The sequence below is a fragment of the Phragmites australis genome, chromosome 1 (assembly GCF_958298935.1).
Source record: "Phragmites australis chromosome 1, lpPhrAust1.1, whole genome shotgun sequence".
NCBI lineage: Eukaryota > Viridiplantae > Streptophyta > Magnoliopsida > Poales > Poaceae > Phragmites > Phragmites australis.
In genome coordinates, this window is record NC_084921.1 from 50,545,735 (window position 1) to 50,566,982 (window position 21,248).

Consider the following 21,248-nt stretch of genomic DNA (forward strand, 5'->3'; position numbering starts at 1 on the left):
ATTTCTGCCGGCCTTCCAGTTCACGACTGGGGACTCCCATACTGCGACGAACGATGCCATTTTCTGTTTCCGGCAGTTATATGCGCAAGTGGCTGACTTAGGAATTAAGATGGTGTTGCTGAGTCATTATAAGCTTGGTGATATATTCGTGTCAGGAAGGAAACCGCTCTAACGCTGCTATCGTGTTTGTTGTTTGTTCTGTTCTTGTACATATTTCTTTCGTTGGTGGCTCGAGTGTCCTGGCGTCACGTACCAACACTGTGCATCAGGTCACCTCATGGATCACAATTTGGGTAAAGCAGAGTAGGCTTACCTTAAGAACTGATAAGGTGTTTCTATTCGCTTGTGGCCCAACGTGTGAACTAAGCTTATAAGCGATATGGCGGAGTCGATAATCGCTGAACCTTTTGATCTCACAGAATCAAAGGTAGATCGATTCAATTTTGGTGTAAGCCTGTAACTTTCGAAGTGAGTGGAGTTCACATAATCCTCGTGCAGGAGTACATCCGAAGTTACGTCTCGTGCGGGCCAAAAGTATGGTAAGTTTGCAGCCATCAAAGTGTGCGATGGTAAATTGTAGCAGACTTGCAGCAGATACTCCTATATTGCTTTACTTCCCACTTCGTTACCCAGCGAGAAACAATTCAATTCTCGCACGAAAGAGGTAAAATTTCCATGTTTGAGATGAGGTCTAAAACTTCTTTCAGATTCCCATGACTCCATTCAACCAGCTATTGAAAGCGACCCTGCGTCTCATCAGATTCGAGAAGTCACCGAGCTTCGAGTGCTGCAATATGGAAGCATGAGCAGCGGAGATGTGTTTCTCTGCGTTGCGCCATGAATTCAGACCATCAGCCCTTAGTCTCATGCCATATGTTTATGCGCTACTTGTCAGCCATACGCAGACAACTCACCAGGCGACATCCGGTCGTCTTCACCAAAATTCCTCGATCGTTTCAGGGCACCTGATTTCATAATATTTCAAGAGTCTGCACGGGCATTTTGTCTGCTAATCGTCTCTTGCTTGGCCAGTCAAGTTAGTCATCAGCATTGATACGTTCTCCCAGAGGCTTTTGGTGTCATGCCTGGAGTCTGGAGACATCTCCTTTCGTCCAATAAAAGAGATTATTACTGCTCTATACCAACGGTTACAGCACTATAAAAGATTTTCATGGTACCTTCCTGATGCGATAATAGCGAAAGAAATAGTACTGCAGTTGCGGTAACACCTTGTAATTTTCTACTGAACGAACAACTTACTGATCGATCCGTGTTAGTCAGGTGTCTGATTCGGACGATTGGCTCAAAGGAACATTTTGACAAACAATTACAAATCCAGTCACTGAAATTGTAGGACCACAAGGGAACCGAAAATGGTAGGATTCTGCAGTATATATCGTTGACAGGTTTGTTCTTGTACCACCACCTAGGGTTTCGTACTTCTTTTTTTCCGTTGCACCAATTCTCCGGCTTCGCTTTTGGATTACTGACTTCCAGGTCAACGCAGCTCCAGGAGGGAAACTTACGGATTCAATGATCTGTTGCGGCCGTCAATTTGGGCCAATTCCTAGCTAGTAATCATTTTTAGGCTTCATATGCTACTGCTCTGTATCACTACTATGGACGCATGTGCCGATAACTTGCAACTCCTCTGGATGACCCGAGTTTAAACGGCCCAAGTTTTGGAGTCTTGGACTCTCTAGCGTAATCGCATATGCGATCGTGTCTAGCCATGACGCATGTCGCTGAAATGTTGACGCACTTGATGATTAATCTTTGCGTTCCAGAGAACCTGCACGTACCAAGGGTGAACCTGATCAGGTAGCTAGGTAGCTGATCATGGATTATATTCTGCACTTCTGCTACGTTTCTAGTCTCAGGCTCATGAAACATGGATAGGTCCAAGCACACTACAAGAACGTCCACTGTCAGGCTGAGGCGATCCTCCTCAACCAGCCAAAGCAGAACTTATTTATGGTCTTTTTGGAACGTAGGATTATGGAAATGTAGAAATAGGAAAAGCACAGGATTAGAGTTGCCTGACACTCGCAATTCTATAGAAATCTAGAATGCAGGAATATTTCTAATGGACCGTTTGGATAAAAAAAAAGGAAAAACACAAGAACGAGAGAAGAGGGATAGAATCAAAGGAATCTTTCCATAAAGTTGAATCTCATGTTAGAAATCCTCCAAAATTCCTATAGAACCAGCCATTCCATAGGAATTCTAGAGGTACAATATTTTGTTCCAAAGGGCTCCATAGGAGTTCTTCCTGTAGTATTAAAATCCTTTAAAATTCCTCCATTTTTGGGTCTTAAACTATTATAGAAACTAGAGCAAGAGCACAAAACGAAGAGATTTGAGTCGCTTAATTAGCGCTAGAATCTTACATGATATGACGTACACGAAATAGTAGTAGCTAGCGGGGAAAGACAACTTCATTTGGAGGACATATATTCAATATTCTCTTCCATCTAGTACTCATTCATCTATTGATTATCTCACCAAATAGCGTTCCAGGCCCAATACCAAAGCCCCGTGCTTGTATTCTTCCCTCCTCTCGCTCCCGCCCAGCTCATTCATGCAGCTTAGGATCTAGCTCCTCTCCTTGTGCCCCTCACCAGCGCTCTCGCTGCGCTCGCCCACCCTCACCCCATGCGTCAGCCGCACAGCTGATCTCTATATGTAACGCCGGGCGCCTCGCCTAGCAGTAGCAGCCTCATATATCGATCACCGTACCAGTGGGGCGCCACTAGTATCTTCCGGCGACCACCTCAACCGGCACGTACGTACTGCCTGATCGATCGTCGTCGACGATCGAGCTCGCGACCGAGGATGTCGTCGGATGGTGCGTTCAACATGTCGGCGGCGTACACGCCGGGCCTCGGCGTGCCGCCGTGGCTGAACAAGGGCGACAACGCGTGGCAGATGGTGTCGGCGACGCTGGTCGGGCTGCAGAGCGTGCCGGGGCTGGTGATCCTGTACGGCAGCATCGTCAAGAAGAAGTGGGCGGTGAACTCGGCGTTCATGGCGCTCTACGCGTTCGCCGCCGTGTGGCTGTGCTGGGTCACCTGGGCCTACAAGATGTCCTTCGGCGAGAAGCTGCTCCCGTTTTGGGGCAAGGCCGGGACGACGCTCGGGCACGGCTTCCTCCTGGAGCAGGCCGCGCTGCCGCGGACCACGCACTACTACCACGACGGCACCCTCGAGACCGCCGAGATCACGCCCTTCTACCCCATGGCGTCCATGGTCTACTTCCAGTGCGTCTTCGCCGCCATCACACTCATCCTGCTCGCCGGCTCCCTGCTCGGCCGCATGAATTTCAAGGCCTGGATGATCTTCGTCCCCCTCTGGCTCACCTTCTCCTACACCATCGGCGCCTTCTCCATCTGGGGCGGCGGTTTCCTCTTCCACTGGGGCGTCATGGACTACTCCGGTGGCTACGTCATCCACCTCTCCTCGGGCGTCGCCGGCTTCACCGCCGCCTACTGGGTCGGGCCAAGGTCCACCAAGGACAGGGAGAGGTTCCCGCCCAACAACGTCCTGCTCATGCTCACCGGCGCCGGGATTCTGTGGATGGGCTGGGCCGGATTCAACGGCGGGGACCCCTACTCCGCAAACGTCGACTCCTCCCTCGCCGTGCTCAACACCAACATCTGCGCCGCCACCAGCCTCCTAGTCTGGACCTGCCTCGACGTCATCTTCTTCAAGAAGCCCTCCGTCATCGGCGCCGTCCAGGGCATGATCACCGGCCTCGTCTGCATCACTCCCGGCGCAGGTATGCTACTCTCGCCTGCTCGTTGTCACAGCCATGCATATACTCTCTCTAACTAGTAATTAGTTGACTAATAATAGTACTAGTCATTATCTAAAAAAATAGTACTAGTACGCTACTGCCTGCTGATTAGTGAAGTTATTATATACTACATACTTATTTTTTTAGAGGTATCACTACAATATTATTGGTTAGTGATCATTAGCAATAGTTGATACAACGCGCCGGCCGGCAATGACATCATTTTGTCATGTACGAAATTAGCTGGTTTAAAATGTAGGTCGCCGAGATTGGCCTTGGTTGACGTTTCTGCCCGCCGGAAACACTGGAACCGGCCAATTCTTGTGATTCTGCACAGCATTGAATCTACACTCTTTTGACCCATCATGGAATCGAGGATTCGGCATCACGGGTTAGTTTACTTTAGCTAATGCTCAAGTGGTGCTGCAGGAAGGGACGTCTGCAGGACTGCTATATAGAATGTTTTTCCTCTAGAACTAGCAGTCCCCAACTCACTTAATTAGCTTTAATTGTGCCTTAACCAGCTGCTAAATGGCACGCATATATATAGTAGCCTACGTTAATTGCTTCGGCACGAACTAGCTAGTGTTGTGCAGTGTTAGGTTTGGAAAAGGTATGCTGAAACGGACGTTAGATTCCTTGAACGAGAGGTGGAAGTCCGAAATCTAGTTATCTTTGCACGTGTGGCGTGGAAGATTCATATAGCAGCCTAGTTTTTCTGAAGATTTTTCGCACTAGCTCGCGTCAGTGTGTATGCTTTAAGCTGGCCAGAATGTTTCTACTAGGAATCTAGAAGGAAATTAAGTAAAGCAACAAAGGATTGGAGTTTCCTTTTTCCAAAGCTATGCCGGCTTCCTTCTCAGATTTGATTGATCATTGCCTTCTCTATCAGTTATCACTTATCACCATAAACAACAAAGAACAAACCAACTTTGGAGGATCATTGTATTATTAACTTGTGAGCCCATATTGTCATGCATGCTTCCACTAGTTCTTTGACAGTTTGACCGGGACCTACTTTTTGATGCACACACATCATATTACATCTCAATCTGGATCACTCGCTTGCAGGTCTGGTCCAGGGGTGGGCGGCGATCATGATGGGCATGCTCTCCGGCAGCATCCCGTGGTTCACGATGATGGTGGTGCACAAGCGCTCCCGGCTGCTGCAGCAAGTGGACGACACCCTGGGCGTGTTCCACACCCACGCCGTGGCCGGGTTCCTCGGCGGCGCCACCACGGGGCTCTTCGCGCACCCGTCGCTGTGCACCCTCTTCCTGCCGGTCTCCAACTCTCGCGGCGCCTTCTACGGCAGCGGCATGCAGCTCGTCAAGCAGGTCGGCGGCGCGCTCTTCATCATCTGCTGGAACGTGATGGTCACCAGCCTGGTGTGCCTCGTGGTGCGCCTCGTCGTGCCGCTGCGCATGCCCGACGATGAGCTGGCCATCGGCGACGACGCGGTGCACGGCGAGGAGGCCTACGCGCTGTGGGGCGACGGCGAGAAGTACGACTCCACCAAGCACGGCTGGTACTCCGACCACGACACGCAGCACCACAAGGCGCCCAGCGGCGTCACGCAGAACGTCTGATAACTCAAGCAGAACATATAGGAGGGAGATTAATAAATGGGGGCTTGGTTTGAAATGTTTGATCACGTTGGGGTTCGATTGGTTGATTCGCCTGCATGCTACCGGTTGGGGTGCAGTTTTACGGTGATCGCGTGTGGCTGGTTTTTTGGGTTACAAAACAGTTTGGACGTCGTCGCACACGCGCGTGCCGTTCATGCGCTGTGGAATAATGTGGTGCTGTGATGAGCAAGTGAAGTGGTTCGTGCTACTTTTCTTTTGGTCATTTGAGAGTAATATCAGATGCTTCATTTGGGATGTCTTGTTTAGTTAGTGGTTGTTTAGATCTCATAAAAAACAAATCCACTTCAGTTAGGACATGTTTGGTTTATTTAGCCACTAGCTTTGCTTGGCAAGGCAAACCTTGTTAGGAGAAGAGAGTCAATTTGACTGTCTCTCAAAAACAAAACTAATTTACCTTGTTTAAATTTAAACCAAACGAAGAAACTAAACATGCTTATTTATACACTACTTTTGCTTGGCAAATGAGGGCAAGAAAATCAAATATACCGTAAAATACGTTTTAAGAGGATTTTTAGGGAAACGAGTAATAATTAGTTGTTTTGTTAATTTGGGTTTTGCGAGTACTTTGTTTGGGTCACCGAACGTGAAAAATAGTTTTACATGTATCTCGCTTGGGATAGTAAAAACGGTGACCTATTTCTCATATTATCAAAGCGCTGTTCTCTCTCTTGGTCAATGGAGAAATCGATCTTGCCTCACTTCTCTGTCCATTGCGCAGCAGAACACCATTTAAGCCACCGCGGCGGTCGCCTGCACCACAACAGTGTTCCATGCGCTTGTCTGCTCGCTCGCCGTCGGGTGGAAGCAGTAGCAACCGGGCAGGTGTGAAGCAGCGGGTATTTGTTTTTTTTTCTACTCTACTATTCAGTAGAGTGGCAAATTTATTATCTCATATATAATCTATGAACTCAAAAAATCCTCTTTATTCGTTTCAGTGAAGAATTACTATTTCGGTAGAATAACAAAATATTAAATATTCCTAAAGAAGCAGCCTTTTGAAAGATACAAGCATGCACAACAGTCGGGCAGATGCGGAGCGGCGGGCGTCAGGAGCATGCAGCAACGGTGAAGCAACACGCAGGCTAGTCAATTTCAGGCACTATGTAAAAAAAATTATGGGTGATAGGTGGTAACTGTTATTAGTGATGGGTTATACATCTGTCATTTTGAACACATCATTGATGAGTTATTATTGGTGATGGGTTATCAATTCAGTTATAGGCGATGAGTTGTAAATTGATTTGTCACTTAGCGAATTTTTCGAGGCTAAAAACAGTCTGAAAGATTGAGTTCTTATCTATTGAAGTTTCTGCACCATTTTCAGAACGTGTGTTTGTATTCTTACACCAAACTTGAACAGAAATATACAATTATTCATATTCTAGTGTTGCTGAAGTGAGAAAAAATAAGAAAAAATTAAAAGAAAAATAAAAATAAAAAACTATAGCATCATGCTATGTACATATTAACTATATAAGAAAAAATTAAGTAAATTGTGCTAGGAAACTAATTAACTAATATATTTAATGATTGATTAACTAATTAAAATTTCTTAATTTGCTATGTTTCATCAAACTAATAATTGGTGACGGGTCACAACTTGACCCGTTGCTAATTACTCTCTAGCATGACTCGTCACTTATGATTGTTAATAAGTAACGTGTCATAATTACGATCCGTCATTATTATCATAAGTAACGATCATATTACGACATATCACTAATTTTATGTCTCCTCTATCTGTTTTTGACATAGTGAGAGAATGCTTCAAACCTCCATTTGACCCGTCACTTATAGCTAACTTAGAATAACCCGTTATTTATGATTGATAATAAGTGCCGGATTACAACTACGATTCGTCACTATTATCATAAGTGACTGATCATATTATCACTCGTTACTAATTTCGTGTCTTTTTTATCTATATTTCAAATAGTGAGGGGAGCTATTAATTGCTTCAAACCTTGGCGTCGTAATCTCAGCGAACGTGAATGGCCACGAAATATGATGCGCGTGCAATGAACCAGAGAACAGGTTTCCTTATGTTGTAGATCCATCGCCTGTTTTTCTCAAAGTCGGTTCTCATAAAAACCAGCTGTAATCGTTTTTCATAAAACACGCAATTCAAGTTTTATGGAAAACGAGTTCTCATTAAAACGGTTTATTTTAGGCTCTGTCTATTTGCTGCTTATACTTATGATTTTTTTTTGTCAGAAACTAGAAATCTAAATAAATAGTTTATTAAAAAGTGATTAAAATAAACTATAAGTTGAGAGTAGTTTTTTTTTAAAAGTTATGTACTAAGGAGTTAAAATTTTATTGTAAAAAATTGTTAGAATTTAAAAGTAACTTTTCAAAAAAATTAAAAGCACAATTTTTTTAAAAAAAATCAAAAAAATAAGCAGCAAACAAACATTCCCTTAAGTATCCAACAGTGATTTACGGGCCGTTAGGCTAAAATTAGTTTTAGAAATTCTTATGATCCAAACTACCTTTAACAATTTTCAAGTTTCAACAGGAGGCTACCGGAACACGCGAAATAGTAGGGTCTCCTGAGTCCTAATGGTAACCCCGCAAAGTACAGCATGTTTGGGCTCTCCCGGCTGGGGCGAACCCATCCAAACTTTAACCCACCCGCCAGCCGTTAGGCCAGCCATGGGGCGAAGACAGCCTCTGACCCAAAGCGCCCATAGACAAAGCCCATCTCCCGTAACGGTCAACGAGACCCGAGTTCTGATTTTTTTTTATTTATATATTTTTAATATTTTAAAAAATACACAAACGTTTGAAAAAAAGTGTAATAATAGACTATTGTCATATGCTTATTGAGCCAAACAAGATCTCGCTCTATGAACAAGTAATATCTTATAGATTTTACCTATCAAGTAATTAAAAATCTAGTGCTGCTATTTATCGTCTATTCAACGTATCTTGCTCTTGCATACTGAATGAACAAGGTCTAACTCTGATACACCCAGAAAGATGTCGGTGGCACTGTTCGAGCGACACCTTTTTATATTGCTTGGCGCGTGGTTGTGCGGGCCACGTGTGATATGTGGGGCAGCCAGTGCCGGTCCGGAGGGGGTCGAGCGGTGCGGCCGCCTCGGGCTCTCAAAATTCAAAAGTCATATATTATGTATATGTATACTGTGTATATCAGCTAAAAACAAACTAAAAAATTAGATCTGAATCATTTATATTTAATAATAAGATTTATTTTTAATTTCGCTTTGAACCACTGAAATATCAAGACCGAGTCTGGGGGCAGCCTTGCTACACACGCACCTTGATACAAGCCGAGACCAGACACACAAGTATGCATGCATCCACCGACAAAAAAAAGCACATGAAGCCACGCACACCGGAGAAATTGACCACCGCTTCCCTCAATAAACAAAAGGAAAAATTGGTCACCATACTGTCATGCGTCGAAATCCTGTTGATTTTTTTTTTTCGTCTGATGCCATACGTTCGCGGAGCACACACGAAAAGTGCATTCCAAAAGGAATCACCCGATCAATAGGAAATATCTTTTGGTGGAGCCGTTAGAGTAATATCTTGTTCGTTTAGTGGATAAAATAAACCCGTTAAATGGGCAAAATCTTTCCGCTTGTCTACCAATTTTTTTATTATCTAATATGTGAGATTTATAAGGTGTAACTTGTTTATCAGGTGAGATTTTGTTCTCGCTCAATGAACTGACAATTGTAACCTAATTTTGACGTGTAAATTTGAAAATATTAAAAAATAAAAATATGTAAACAAAAAATTCCCCAAGTTCCCACAACCATACTCGGCGCTAGAAAGTAGAAACGCGTGGGCCACTCAGAGTTTCCCGGACACTGGCCTGCCACGCATGGGCTCCGAAGCGCAAAGACACGGGGTCTTTTGGGTCCGGGCCCTGTTTCTTTTGGAATGACAACTCTCTGAGCCTGAGCATATGTTCACGCGCACCGGCAATTGCTGGCGAGATTTTTTTTATATTTCGAAAATAAAAATTGTAAAAAATACACATATGTCTAAAAAAGTTGCAAAAATAGGCTATTATCGCTCGCTCGAACATCCTTTCAGCGGACGATAGGTTTAAAAAAATAAACATGTCACTCTTGTAACAGGCAATATATTTAAAAATAAAAAATATTGTGTTCCATTGCTGTCAAAATCCAAAACACTATCGAAATAGTTATGAAAAATTCTAAAAATTTGGTGGTGTAGAGAATGCTATAATCTAGCTTAAAAAAATTCAACTCAAATAATTTGTTATCTTTTTGTTTCTCATCGTACATATCATAGTTTTGTGTGAATTTTTTTAGAGTTAGATCATTGTATCCTCTACATCACTAATTTTTTAGATTTTTTCATAACTATTTCAAAAGTATTTTAAATTTTAAGATCAATAGAACTAAAGATGGCAACGAGTCCGATCATCGACAGGACTCTAGCCCCGTAACCGAGACCCATCAGAAAAACCGCCCTTAAAGCACGCCCTAGGCCCCGGTCATAGGGATTGACTTTCACCGTTTCTGTTCCCCATTGGGCCTACGGGGACCGATGGGTTTTTTCCACTGATTAATCACTAATAGCAAGCATAAGTGATACAACACCAAGTAGACAAGTAATACAACATCAAGTAGACCACAAGAAAAACACTATTGATGATAAGTAATACGGAGTACAACAGCAATTAGACCACAAGAAGAACACTATTGATAACAAGTAATACAACATCAAGTAGACCATAACTAGCGCGGCAACCACTAGTAATACATACGCTTTTATACAACACAAGACACCAGTCATATAGTCACACCACACACCAGCTGCCAATAGTCCGGCACCAGCAAGCACATTAAAGTTTTACAAGTTCATACATGCCAAATTGTTAATGCTGAATACTTAGTGCAGCAGTTCATAACTCAAATAAAACAGTTCAGAAAACAAAACAACCAAGAGTGGAGTATCTTCTTGAATTAAGCAGTCAACAGATTCAGTCTTGGAGCTCAAACTTGATCACTCACACTGATGGTCAACAAGGCAATAAAAGAGATATGTAGAGAAGCAAAACAACAAATGAGCTTTAAAATGAATACAATAGCAATCTATCTATATCCCTTCTTGAATATCTGAAAGGCAAGAACAAAATATGATCGTTCTGGATGGACAAGATGACCCAGAATGAGATGTTATAAGTAGCATGATCGGTACGATGTATGAAACGGTATATGAGAGTATTAGTTAGATGTATGAGATGCATATATGAATGTATTTAGTTACTTAAAAGATAAGCACTATATCTATTTATAATTTAATTTTTTATAATATGATAATTTTATAATTATAATTATCAATAAAATATTTTAATCAATACTAATATTTACTAATTATAATCGGTATGTCACTTTTAGTCACTAATTATCCATATTAATACTTAATTATAACTAATAACATCTAATTGTAATTAATACATAGCTAATTATTCTTAATTCTCATTAATCATCACTAATTATATGTAACTATAGGAGCTAACAAAGCACGTACGAGGTCATTCGACTAATTTTCCCGTACCAGATGGTTTGACATATTAATAAAATATTTCTAAAATATATATCATCAAATACAAATATACCAACATATCACATATTATCTCATATTTATATCCACATGTAAAGAAAACCAACCACTGCCTTACAAGCTCCCGTAGACGGTTGTTCAATCGCTCTCCTAGGTAGCACAAGTGGATGAGGCTAGCTGTCCCTCTAGAAGGTGGGCCCAGAAGTCAGTTCTCGCTTCGCGATTCGCCAGTTGCGCTACACGGCGTAAGGCCCAACGCCTGCCACCTAACCCACATCATCTCACTGACATCCATGCCCCACCGGAGGCGCCTACTTGAAACGACAAACGCCTTAGGGAGTTGAAGTTGAGGGACTGAGATTCTCGGTATTAGAGAAACCAATGCAGATGTATTAAGGTAAATATGAGATAATATGTGATATGTTGGTATATTTGTATTTGATGGTACATCTTTTAAAAACGAAAAGCTCAGATCAGATGTTGTAGCTGTTGACTCATTACACTGTTTACATATTGATTCTCTGTATTAATCACAATTAAGGCAGGGGATCCGGAGAGCCTCGAGCGCTCTGGGTCTCCGCCGATCCTCGAGATTGCCGCTCGAACCGCTTCATAGACTCGCCCTCCGGTCTCGTCGCCGCGGCGAGGAGGGAGAGCTCGAGGTGCTCGCGACGGCGACAAGGGCGGGCGGCAGCGTCTTATCCTCCTCCCCCCCCCCCTCCGCGGAGCGCCGCTACCGAATCACAGACCCCAAGGCGTTGCTTCCCCAGCGCAGCGCGCGATGTCGGTGTCCGTCGCCGAGGGCGAGTCAGTCGGCGAGCTGCTGCTCCGCGCGGCGGCGCTGGTGCCAGCTGAGCGCTACGCGCTCGCCGCCCTCGTCGTCGTGTTGGCCATCGTGTACCGCTTCCTCGAGCTCCACGTCATCGGCGACCTCCTCCGCGGCTTCCGGGGCGGCCGCGTCGAGCTAACCTTCCATCCCGCTTCGGAGATCTACCACCTTGTCGCCTCCAGGTGCCGCTTCCTCCACGGAAGGTATGGTCGTGGGCTCTCGCGGCCTGATCGCCCTTGAATGGTTTGGTTATTAGTTTTTTTTAAGAACGGGTTATCCCCGAATTTCATTACTTTGGCGCAACGAAATTACAAACCACCCCACCATTAAAGTCTACAAACTTGCAAGCCCTTATCTAAAACTAACTGAAAAACGACGTCCAGCATCAGTAGCACAGCTCAGAGGGCTGCCCCAAAAACGAACTTGCCAAACAGACCAACATATGCACTCACCATTACAACCGTGACAGCGGCCAACATATTACAAATCGCTAGCAGGAATACCAATCCAGGCAGTAAAACAACAGAAATCCATCAGCGGCTGATGCAGAAGTCCCCTTGCGATCAGCCGCCCACCATCGCCGCCCCGGTTTGGTTATTAGTACGTGGCCTTTACGATTTAGTTGCTGCGATTTTGTGGTGTTAGCAGCATTGGGCATGTTTGGTCAGTTATGATGGAACTTGTGAGCTCGGGTTCTGAATCATGTGAGGTGTTATTTGCATTATCTGATGATTGAATGGCTAAGTTTGGAGTGATGATGAATTTTCGCTATAATCATGCAGGTACCTGGCGACGCCATGGCTGGCAAGCCCGCATTTGCAGACATTGTTCCTGGGTATCTCCGGGAGGCCACCTTCATTCACATACAAGAGGTTAGACTCGTTCCACGTGGAGATGAGTTACCTACATTCTGGTCTTCTAGATTGCGTTATTCGATTTAGGTGTCCCCATGTGAAATTGAGTACGGTGGCCACCATCAATTTTTCTGCTTTATTGTACATCGTCAGTGATTTTTCAAATACGTGCTGGCTAATGTTCTATGACCAAACCACAATCAAATTATAGGATCTAATTTGGCTATGAATCCGTGCTGCTTCTATTTTGCTGTGAAGCCGGCTGAAGATGTATGCCCCAATCAGCTTAGACGAGCTCTGCAAGATTTCTGGGCATTCTTGTGCTTCATTTTTCAATTTGGGGGTTTAATTTTCTCAGTAAATTGAGATCGATCTGGCAACTCCATTGGTTATCAGAGAAATTTATGCCGTGATAACTGATCTGGACCTTGTATGAAGGGGAAAGAAAAGGGAGATTTCTTAGAAAAAGGAAAGAAAGCTGAATAGTAAGAGGTTGCTTTTCTTACTGAAAAGTACCTCTATGCTTTCCTCAAAGGAAAACAATACAATTCCTAGTAATGCATATATTGTTACCAATGATGTTCTGTAGATTGACCCTTCAACTCAGCTGTTCAGAATCTATGCTTATTTCTTAGTGGAGCGAAGAAAGCACTTTTTTTTGCTTTTTAGTTGACAGTGCACTGATTACATTCTCGATACTGCAGACAGTTGTACACAGTTCGCGATGGTGGAACCATTGCTTTGGATTGGCTGCTGGCCTCTGATTTGGAAGGTATGAGGCTCACATATTTTGTGTAATTGTATGTCATACATGTTGATCATCTGACATTTGAAGCTATGTTGCAGATGCAGATGGTTTCATTTCTAAAGATGCTTCAACACCCCTAGTAGTTGTGGTTCCTGGGTTAACTAGTGATTCTGCTACTGCTGTTAGTCCCTAACTTATTTCTGATGTTGGCTTATCTCTGTTTTGCATATTTGAAGAGCTCTTGATTTTTCCGATGCATAACTTATTACTATATTTGTTAGTCGTTCTAAAGATGCAGTAATCTGTTGCAGTATGTAAAACACTTGGCTTATTCCATGGCAAGTAAAGGGTGGAATGTCGTTGTAAGCAACCACAGGGGTCTTGGTGGTGTGCCAATTACCGTAAGTTATCTAATTCTAAGTATTTAAATTTCATTCACTGTACACTTTAAACTTCGATGCACACTCCTGATTGTTTTTGTGTCCAGCATGTTACATAATATTGGTGCACAAGATTTATGACTGTAAGATTGTTACTTTAACCTTATATCTGATTACCACCAAATGACGATAGAAACTGCTGAAACTCACATTAAGTTAGAATTTATCTATCAACACCGCAGCAACAAATTTAGAGGCACCAAATGGTTCATTCAGTAACCCTAGCCACTGAATTTGTAATATTTATTTCCTATGGCAGTCAGATTGCTTCTATAACGCCGGCTGGACAGAAGATATCCGAGAAGTCATTACTTACCTGCATCACAGATATCCAAAGACCCCGCTGTTCTGCGTCGGTACAAGCATAGGTGCCAATGTTCTGGTACACAACTTTCACCTTGGCTTAATACAAAATCTTTCCATTCTGCGTGTTGAAATATTTCATATTATGACAGTCCGCTATTTCCTGCTACCTGTTATTGAAAAGTGCTAGTTGCTTAGTTTTACCTGTGTCGGTAGCTAAAGTTGGCACAAGTGTTGCCTGATTTTTTATAGATGATACTCTCTCCGTTCAAGAATACAAGGTGTATTTTATTGTGGCCTGGTCTTCGAAATTAGACTTCGACCACTGTTTTTTTCTCATAAAATATATCATACGTAGCTACAAAACCAATATAGTGTGAAAGCATTTTGAAATATTAATCTAGTTGTATAATTTTTATATACTAAATACACTTATAATTTGACGAATTGCTGGTCAAAATATACAAAGTTTGACTTTTCAAAATAAAATACGCCTTGTATTTTTGAACAGAGGGACTAGTAGTTTCTCGCTCAAAAGAGTCATACACATTTACAAACTTAACATTTCAGTTTGACCCAGTTTTTCAATTGTGACTTGTTTGTAACTAGACTAAGAATCTGCATGAAGCCATGAACTGAATTATTGTTACAGGAAACTTGCTGACACAGTCCATTCTTCGAAGTCTTTCTTACATACATTATTAAATTCTGTATTTTTTAAAGAGATGTACTAAATTAGATTAGAATCGTTCAGGAGTTGTCCACAATTTGCGCAAATCTACCATTTAGTGAAGTAATGGGTTTACTTAAATCTGGTATGGATCTTCAAACCTTGTATCTGCACCCCAATTCATCCACCACTTAGTCTTCCTCTTTACTTTCTTTCAGCTCACAGTTTTACCCATGTTGGTGGGTAATTTTGGTTGGGTTTTGATGCGTGCCTGGTACTTCATTCACATCCAATTTTGATGGTCAGTCATCTGACAATCATGGTCAGATTGCGAAAGTGTGCCACTTGATTTCAGAACATAATACAATTGATGTACTAAAGTACATATTTATTCCACGTCTTTGTACAGGTTAAATATCTCGGAGAAGAAGGCGAGACTACTCCTGTGGCTGGTGCTGCATCTATTTGTTCTCCATGGGATCTGCTGGTTAGTTGCTGTACCTAATTCACTTGTAAACTTTGCATATTTACCATGTAGAAATTTGTACCAAGTTGCGACTCAAGAATTTTCAGTTAGCTTTTGACACCTCTCCAAAAGCCTAAGTGACTTTAGGGCATGTTTGGTTTCTTTGCCCACCTTTCCTAGCCTTGCTAGTGAAGAAGAGTCAATTTGGCTCTCCTTCAAAAGCAAGGAAATCCTTGCTCACCATGCTCAAAAGCAAGTTAGGTAAGGGAACCAAACATAAATCCTCCCCCCTACCCCTAGCCTTGGCCAGGTTAGACAAGGGAACCAAGCATCCTTTTTGTCAATGAATTACAGTCCAGTGTAGTGCTTACTCATGGATCCATCTTACGTTTACAACTTCATTGAAGTTTTGATTTACTGCAAATCTAGGTTGTGTCTTGCATTGGGAAAAGTATTTCTGCTATACTATTTCTGGATATGTTAACCAATTTCTGGCTTGTCTTTATAACTGGCAAGGATTCTCTGTTTAGTCGTTTCACTTCAATTTTGCAGATAGGTGACAGATTTATTTCCCGCAAGCTTGTGCAACGTTGTTATGACAAAGCCCTTGCAATTGGTCTGAAGGGCTATGCAAAGCTGTAAGCATCTGTTCCTCGCTAAGCTGTCCACACATTTATATGAGACTCTTACTTTTATTCTACAGAATCTCCACATCTTTAATGGTACACTAATGTTATTCTAGTAATTTTATTGTCAGTTTGTGATGCCACAAACTGCCCCCTTTAGATTTCTATTCTATCCTTTCTTAAAACCTAAGTTGCTCTTTTAAATATTTTAAGTTCCCCCTTGAGAATAGCAGATACATATGTTTGGAAAAGCTTGTATTGTGTAGCGGTTGTTAGCGATGCATAGGTGACCGAACCATAGTTTTGTGCAGCGATGTACAAGTGACTGCGATAATATTTCCATGGTCAAACATGTTTTCAGTATTCTTGGATGCTCGGTCTATTCAAGTGTAGTGATTATAATACATGTATGAAGCTTGAAATTGAACATAACCAAAAGCGGTGTTCTATGCTTTCCGCTTGTTGGTTGCATGAAGTACATGTGTTATCTGTTGTTCATCCTTTGCTTGCTGATCTGCTTTCACTATGATAGTAATTATTGCACAGCAGTCACAGATATCATGACAATATATGTTATGTGCGTGAACAGTAACCATGGCACGAGATTAGGGAGGTTAGGATACATCAGTTAGTATGTCTACTGGTATGTTAGGATTCGAATTGATTTGTTTAGAGATAAGTTTGGTAGGAGATAAGTTAGGAGTCAGGTTGAATTAGGACTACTTAGAGATAAGTTAGGAGTTGGAATTGAATTAGGATTGTAATTTTCCCTCTCTCTATAAAGGGGGCAGCCGACACATCCTTGTAATCAAGCAAAAGAAGAATAAGTCTCCCCAATCTATAGTCTAATCCCTCCTCTAACAGCCGATGTTGCCTGGCTATCCTCTCGGTGGTGTTTACCCTAACAATATAACTGAGTTGTACCTTGTACGAATGGAAATACCAATTAAATGTACACGATCTTGGTTGGATTGCACCCACCTACGTATTACCAGACATAAATAATGGGAACATTATCGCTTTCACTATTGAGAGCATTAACATTTGCCTTTTGCAGACATCAACCTGTCTTGGCCCGACTTGCAAACTGGGAAGGTATTAAAAAGGTCTGACTCACTCTGCTGCATCTTTTATTGGCACTGAACTGAATGTTTATATATTGTATTTATAGCAAATTTATAAATTTGAACCTTTTTATTTTTTAGAAAAGATAGATCAGTTCCATGTCCTCTTCATTTATATTTGTAGTTTGCTAGTTTGTGTCATTATAAAGGACAATCTTTAAAATTCTGGCTGCCAACTGTTTGACAAATGCTATACTTCTTGGATTCCTAGACTGTTTCAAAAAAAAAAAAACATATCTTCCTATTTATGGCTCTTCATGACTTGTATGATATCCCGCTGCTTATTTTTTATTTCTTTCTAATTTGGCAGTCACGCTCTATCCGGGAGTTCGACCACCATGCTACTTGCATTGTGGCAAAATATGAGGTACCCTCCCTACCGTTGCTGATTCTATCCTCAATCATATAAGAATTAATGTTTCACTTTTTTCTGTGGCTTTTATGACATTCACTACTCTATTATAAATAACTAACATTCCAAGTACTTCTATAACAGCTGATACTGTTGAATAATGTGAATGTGTATCATCATTTGTAATGATCAATTTTTAACAGACGGTGGATACCTACTACCGCCGGTGCAGCAGTGCTGGTTACGTTGGAAATGTATCAGTTCCCATGCTTTGTATCAACGCTTTGGATGATCCCCTTTGCACAAGAGAGGCTATTCCTTGGGATGAATGCAGGTGATCTTTTGCTTGTGAAAGTCATGCTCCTGATTCCTGAACAGTTATGTTTATGTATTAATCAGAAGCATCTTGATTTGATTTAGGGCCAATAAGAACATTGTCTTGGCAACTACTCCGAATGGTGGCCATCTTGCTTTCTTTCAAGGACTAACTGCTGGAAGACTATGGTATGGTGTCTGTATAAATCTGAAATTTCTGTTCTATCTATGTTGCTGATTATATCTTTTTGTATTACAGTATATGTTACTGCTGTTTGATAGATATTCTGAATTCGGTGTCTTCTGATATATTTGTAGGTGGGTCGGAGCTGCTTCTGAGTTCCTCTGTGCTCTTCATGACAGCTCCTACATGCATCGGCAGAAGGTGTGAGCATTAACTCATCAATGAAAATTATCTTAGATGCTATTTTTTTTAATGTTGGCTACATTATTTCATCTCATAATTGAATACAGGTACAAGATCATGTTTTGCACTCTTCCTTGGAATCATCCATTGATAAGAGCCCGTATGTTAATATCATGGAAGATGGAATGGTAGCTCCAGTAACAAATGATGGCCCTTGCAATGATGGCTCACATTCTAACCATACAGTTGATGAAGTAGAATTTCGTGATGTGGTGAGTGTTAATCAACAGAATGAAGTACACACTGAAAAACATAATGAACACACCAGTGGAGTGGAGAGCAAAGGCCCTGCAGGATCTGCAAATCAGCAAGGCGAGGATCTCTACGGTAATAAGCTCCATGAGATAATTGCTCCTGTCAAGAGATCCATAAACCAACTGACTCGATACCAAGGGAGGTCAGTCTGGTTGCTTGCCTACATTGCTTTTGTAACATCATGGCCGCTCCTCGGCTCCCTTGCTTTTATCACGTTTAGGAAAAAGTTCAGGAATCCGTTGAGAGCTAAATGAATAAGATAGATAAAACCCGCTCGTAGTGCCTACATGTATTTATTTCATTTGCATCATGTAAAACCCAAGAACTATTTGAGGCCCCATACAGCCATTTGATTTCTTAAGTTCTTCACACCTTTTATGAACAATATCATCACCCACCTACGCCCATCAATGCGCCTGGATAAGCTGCTACATTGTCATATATTTACAACCAAATAATATCACAGGCATCTATATTATCATCACGAAAGCAGAGTTTGTCTTGATTTGGTCTTTGGGTGGTTTGGAGCTTCTAACTTATTGATCCAAGTTTAGGATGAGAAGGTTGTGGTACATAGGTGCCAAAACTGTTATTGTTAACCAGTTGAAGCGAAAAGGATGTTAGGCCATGGTAATGTGTGGTGCAGCATGAAAGAGGCTGAAGTATCTTTTCATGTAGCGATGGTGTTATGGTCCCAACAACCCCTTGGCGACAATTTACTTGTACTGTAGTTGTTTGCTGCGTGGGCGTGGGCGTTTCTGTGCCACATAAAAAAAAAACTACATGGATATCTCTTTCAGCTTTCCCTATTTTACTTTGATTCTTTGTCGTGCACGAATGTTGATCGAATTCATTTTGTGCCTTCTATTCTTGTTGAGAGTTAATTCATTCCCTGTAATGGCTGAGCTCCTAATTCTTAATTTGTTTAGGAGATCAACTTTATCTCTTTGCAATATAAGTCTTATTTATTTGTGGGTTACGCAAGTCAGTTGGATTTTTTTGGACACAGTTGCTCATCTGGTGATTCGCTGTCTTACTTTATGGTATTATTTCGCTCTTGCAATTTTCACTACTTTCAGAATATTATTAAAGTTTATGGTCAACTAAGATCCATGAAGAAATTGTCTTACTCTGGATAATAAAAATGGATACATCTAAAAAGTGCACATGTATGCTTTAGATTTATAGCATGCACATCTATTTTTAGTAAGAGTATCTTATTCTATTTTTTATTTATTTTTACATCTATATTTGTAACACTTATCTGTGATTCACCTCAACACGTGGCAAAAAATAGAGGAATCATTTGATAAAAAATCCATATATTTGTTTGTCTCTTCAATGCAGTTATGGAAGTAATTTTGTGAAAAAATCACAAGTAAATTAGAATAGATCTACGAGCAAAGTTAAGATAATTTAGGTCAAGACAATTCAGATAGGATATTTAACAAATTTTGTGAATAAATTAGAATCATTCAAAAACAATATCAGATATAGTTGTTATATATTTTCAATAAAAATAAGAATAATTTATAAATAATTTTGTTACAAACAAATTTCAGAAAAATAAATAAGTTCAAACTCGCAAACAATTTTATATATTTTTAGAAACAAAATAGATGTATATAATATAAGACTAAAATATATGCATACAATTTTTAAATTTTACCAATAAAAATTCCAACGATGCTGCCCCTTAACCCATGCGGCCATGTGTAAACATGTCCCCCTAGCCCTTGCGGCCTAGTGTAAACATGTCCCCGTAGCCCATGCTGCCCCAGTAGCCCATGCGGCCTAGTGTCAACTAAGATCCACGATGGAATTGTCTTACTCTGGATAATAAAAATTCTAACTCAACATTGAGTTTTGCAAAAACTTTTAAGTGAGACTGGGGCTTGGTACGATAATGTACGATAATTGTACTTTAAGCAGAGGAGGGGTCCCAACAACCCAATAATGATTTGGACTGTAGTAGTTCTACTTTTTTTATTATTATTATTTTTACAAACAACATCAGACAGTGCATGTTTTTATTGATATAGCAGGAAAAAATACAAGAGTATAGCCTTGAAAGCTGCGAGCCTATAATCATGAAAAAAGAAAAACAATAACAAACGTAACAACTAAACTACAAGCAATTGTAGTAACGATACTTGGCCGGTTGGACGAAAGGATCACAACACATGTTGATAACTGTAACGAACCACTACGAAATCACCCGTCACATTGCCATAGTCACCCAACACTAAAATCGGCCGTTGCTATGTGTGATCGACTGTCGTTGTGCCACCGTGCCCCACCAGCTCCAAAGGATAAGGGTCAATCGCATTGGCCTCCCTGCCTCTACCGCCATCGGCACTTGAGTGGGAGCCATACCGCATCGAACTCGCCGCTACGATACAGTGTTAGTTGCTACAGTCTGGCTCCCAAATGTTGTGTGTCGCTGCCCATTGCCACAAGAAACAGGCACTACCACCGATCTAGCCCTTTGCTGCGTCGGACTAGCCGTCGCCATGCGAGACCAGCTGCCACCACCGTCCTGGAAACATAGGCCACCCCTCGCCGGACTAGACGTCACCATGTGGGCCTAGCCACCACTGGGCACCCGGACATTACCAAATTGCCACTCGCGGGCCGCTCCACGCCCACTGCAGACACCACTCGGCTGTCACCGACGGAGCACCATCTGACCTGTCACTAGATCGCTGAGCACTGGACTAGCTGTCACCATGCGAGGCTAGCTGTCGCTACGGTGCCAAGCCGCCGCTAGCCCTAACACATCTCGACTCGCACAATCGTCGAAAACTCGGTCTTGATCGATCA

The 21,248-nt window shown here is 41.9% G+C and overlaps 2 protein-coding genes across 2 annotated transcripts; both read left to right on the forward strand.

The window, feature by feature from the left end:
• Positions 1-2,508: 2,508 nt before the first annotated feature.
• Positions 2,509-5,601, forward strand: LOC133890596 (ammonium transporter 3 member 1). Its single transcript, XM_062331048.1, has 2 exons — positions 2,509-3,778; positions 4,868-5,601. The coding sequence occupies exons 1-2, from the start codon at positions 2,836-2,838 to the stop codon at positions 5,383-5,385; spliced, it is 1,461 nt and encodes a 486-aa protein (XP_062187032.1). The 5' UTR covers positions 2,509-2,835; the 3' UTR covers positions 5,386-5,601.
• Positions 5,602-11,541: 5,940 nt separating this feature from the next.
• Positions 11,542-18,810, forward strand: LOC133925330 (embryogenesis-associated protein EMB8-like). Its single transcript, XM_062371265.1, has 14 exons — positions 11,542-12,048; positions 12,628-12,717; positions 13,404-13,471; positions 13,546-13,628; positions 13,759-13,848; positions 14,147-14,269; positions 15,270-15,347; positions 15,879-15,964; positions 17,010-17,058; positions 17,387-17,443; positions 17,632-17,762; positions 17,849-17,932; positions 18,062-18,128; positions 18,218-18,810. Exons 1-14 carry the CDS (start codon positions 11,798-11,800, stop codon positions 18,677-18,679), a joined length of 1,719 nt encoding a protein of 572 aa, XP_062227249.1. The 5' UTR covers positions 11,542-11,797; the 3' UTR covers positions 18,680-18,810.
• The last annotated feature ends 2,438 nt before the right edge of the window (positions 18,811-21,248 follow it).